Genomic DNA, 3,700 nt, shown 5'->3' on the forward strand with positions numbered 1-3,700 from the left:
ACCGAATCAAAAGACAGCTAAGTTCAGAGTTTATAGATAAAATGTTGGTGAGTGGAACTCTTTCATTTGAAAACTATTCGAGTTATCGAGTAATGTATGAGGATTTACAAGAATTTGAACAGCATACATTCATTCAAAGCCTTTTTTCTCGGGATTTACAAAATAAAGTCATCCAAGAACTCTACTCTTACTATGCTAAAAAAGGAGAAAAACTAAAAAAAGAAAGCTGGTAATGATTTTCAAAGTAATGCATTTGTCATGGATAAGAAACAAATGATTTGTGATGCTTTAAACAAAGTTAACGTAAGTTTTTTTATGAAAGGAGATTTGGAATTTCAGTTACTGAAAAAAAAAGAGCATCTCTTTCCGTCTGAGCCCTTCTTAAATAATACAAAATTCAAAACGTGCGCCTTGGTCGGAAATGCAGGCTCATTGATTGGATCTAATCTCGGAGGATTCATTGACACTCATGATCTTGTAATAAGGTAAAACTTAAATGCATATATATATAGGTTTATCTCACTGGAATGTTCTTATTCATAACTAAATATATGACGTGTCAAAAAAAAACTTACTTGTATTTATTTTTTTCAGAAAATAGGTCCATTTATTTCTACTCCTTAAAATACACGAACTATTTTTATTATTTAGTTGAGTGAAAGCAGTGCCCTTTAGGATTTAATAGAAAGACTAAATTCAAAATCAACAATGCCTATTTGATGATTAATAAAAGAGAAAGGAAATTACAACACACTTCTATAGTATATTAATTATTATGGAGTAAAATAACTAAAAAAAAATCATTTTTTCTCAATTAAATTTTTTATCTCACCCTGATTTTATGTAGAAATGTTACTTTTACAATATAGGTATGTGGGTCATTCTATGTTAAAAGTGTTATAAATATGACACTTACGTCCCAGAATGGGATAATTATGAGCTTTTATCTGAAGTTTACATTAGTGAATTGATGTATAAGAAATATTATATTAAATGTAAAAATAAAGAGAGATATGCAGCTCATTTACTGTTGATGTGTATATTTCCTTCTCACAATATCAAACATTCTATAATAATAGTCTTTAACTGGAATCTATCTTTGAAATCAATTTAACTCAACAAATGCAAAATATAAAAGTAGAATTGACGTAGTTCATGGACAACCCACTAAAGAGAAATTATTTTATTGAACTGAATATGCGTAGGTTCGCACCCGACCACTCCTAGAGAAAGAAATATACTTTTATGTATATGGATCACAAAAAGATTCCTAGGTTAAATGGAGTAAATATAATACTGTAATGTTTACTTATACTCTATCAGTACAACTCCATCTAAACAATTAGAGGAACACTTAAAAGATATATATAAATACTTCAGAAAAAATTTAAGTAATTGAATGTGCGTCATTGAAAATTCAAATTTTAACTGTATCTATGGTGAGAACCTATTGAACCTCAAGGCTTTAAAAAAAATATTAACACCTTAAACAATGATAAATTTAATTGTATAATAATTTGTGTTCCTTTTTTAAGATTAAATCACGCAAAAACTGCGGGATATGAAGTCGACGTCGGTTCTAAAACGGATATTCGCATTGTGAATAGTCTTGTTCTGAAAAAAGAGAAATTTAATTACTATGATCCTAAAGGCATGTATCAATCAAATGAAACAATTTATGTGACCTTTGAAATTTCTGGTGTTAATCAAGGATTTGAATATTGGACCAAAACTCAAAAATCATTCTTGGAAAGATATTTTAAGCAAAGACTCCTAAAAAAGGATCAAAAGTTTTACATGTTGGATTATAGATCACTATGGTCCATGCAACGTTGGTTATCATCTCTAGGTAAATATCCTGTCGTACAATTCATTCCTTCATCTGGATTTATTGCTTTCCATACTATGCTGAGTCATTGTGATATAATTCGTTTATTCGAATTTATTCCATCTAAGAGACAGACAGATCTGTGTCATTACTTTGAAAAGCATAGACATATTGCGTGTACATACGCTGGGGATCACTCTGTTTCAGCCGAGAAGTTGAGCTACTACTTCATGGGAAATCGTAATCGAGTAGAAATTTTTGAGAAAGGATTTCTGACAGTAGATACAAGACATTGTGTTTAAATATATCAATTTATACTGTTTTGATGTGTTAGGTATAGTAATCAAAACTTTGTTTGAATCATATTTTTGTATAATACATGAACTTTAGTGTGGATAAACGTTTAAATGTATTTTCGAGATCAGAGCAAAAGAAGACCATGAAAAAAAATATACCAAATATTTCACCTTAAAGCAATTATTCCATATTTTTAAAAGTTTGTTGAAATATATTTTATAATTGAGTGGCGTAATTTCAAGAATGTTTATTATCTAAGACAGACAATCTTCTTCTTATACGAAGATTGTTTGAAAAGTCCCTGCAAAGTCCAAGAGATGGAACTTTTGGCGCGTATCGAGGTTATTTTTAGTTAGTACCATCTCTTGGAAGAACAGACACCAACTTTTAGACAAATCTACAAATAAACATGGTTAGTCTAAGAATACGTGAGAGTCGTGCCGTTACCACAGATATAGGAGTTTCTTGTCAGGGTTCAAGATGTATTAGAGTGGTTTGTAATCTGTTCTGAGAGTAAATGATCATTTCAATAGTTAGCCTTCAAATGTGGTCACTCCAAATATGAGCTTCTTTTTCCATCACTAAAAGTAGTTCTCTTAACCCGTAAAAATCTTGCGATAGGCATAATCAACAGAATATTCAATGCTTTTAATATTCAAATTTTGGAATAGCACTTCTCCTACATGAAAAAGAGAAGCAACTGTGGCGGCGAGGACCACAATATTACTAAAGCTTACATCTTTCTCATTGTATTAGGTAAATTCAACACCCGTACTTGTAAGTTCATGGAGAGGTGACCCATGAGTGATAATTTTTGAGAAGATTTTGTGCATTTATGTTATGTATATATTCGATTTGGCGCACTAATTATGATACAAAGGGATAAGTTTTGATAATACAAAAAAATAAAATTGGGACAAAGTAGATCATGTAGTACCCAAAACAGTAATTAAAGTGTTTCTCAATTATTTGAAGGGTACCAAAAATAAAAATAAAAAATTAGGAAAAAACTGTTTTTGGGTTCATTTGTGTCCCTGGGCTGAAAAGTGGTACGCCTTGAGTTTCAAGGAGCGTAACTAAATATGATGCAATGTCGAAAAATTCAGATCCCAGACCCGGTTTCGAGCATTAACTACATATAACTAAGTTCAGCTAATAATAGAGCTAACTTTTTTAAATGTTCGAATTATGAGGTCCGTAAGGATTCAAAATGTTCCTATTCGTCAATTGATATCTTTAGCCAGCCTTGAACTATAAAAAAATAGATTAGATCGACAGTCCTAAGATTTTGAAATTTGACATTTTATAGAAAAATATGCAATATTTTTAATATAATATATATCTCACACATTACAGCTTTTTGTTCAAAATAATACATTGTACAAATGTTTCAGAAATCAAAAAAGTACAATTTTCATAAAAATATCATATATAACTAAATTTTTAATATAAGTTAGGATCTTTTTTTATGTAAAAAATATTAAAGAATAAAACAAAGACTTTGTATTTTCTTGTCTAACTTTACTTTTTTCTCCGTCTTGCACTTTTTGAAGGAATAAACTCTTACTAAAATTA

The 3,700-nt window shown here is 29.8% G+C and overlaps 1 protein-coding gene across 1 annotated transcript; it reads left to right on the forward strand.

Moving 5' to 3' along the window:
- The first annotated feature begins 258 nt into the window (after positions 1-258).
- Positions 259-2,130, forward strand: LOC121119389 (beta-galactoside alpha-2,6-sialyltransferase 2). The gene is made up of 2 exons (XM_040714046.1): positions 259-485; positions 1,536-2,130. The coding sequence occupies exons 1-2, from the start codon at positions 259-261 to the stop codon at positions 2,128-2,130; spliced, it is 822 nt and encodes a 273-aa protein (XP_040569980.1).
- The last annotated feature ends 1,570 nt before the right edge of the window (positions 2,131-3,700 follow it).

Source organism: Lepeophtheirus salmonis, chromosome 6, assembly GCF_016086655.4.
Source record: "Lepeophtheirus salmonis chromosome 6, UVic_Lsal_1.4, whole genome shotgun sequence".
Taxonomy (NCBI): Eukaryota; Metazoa; Arthropoda; class Copepoda; order Siphonostomatoida; family Caligidae; genus Lepeophtheirus; species Lepeophtheirus salmonis.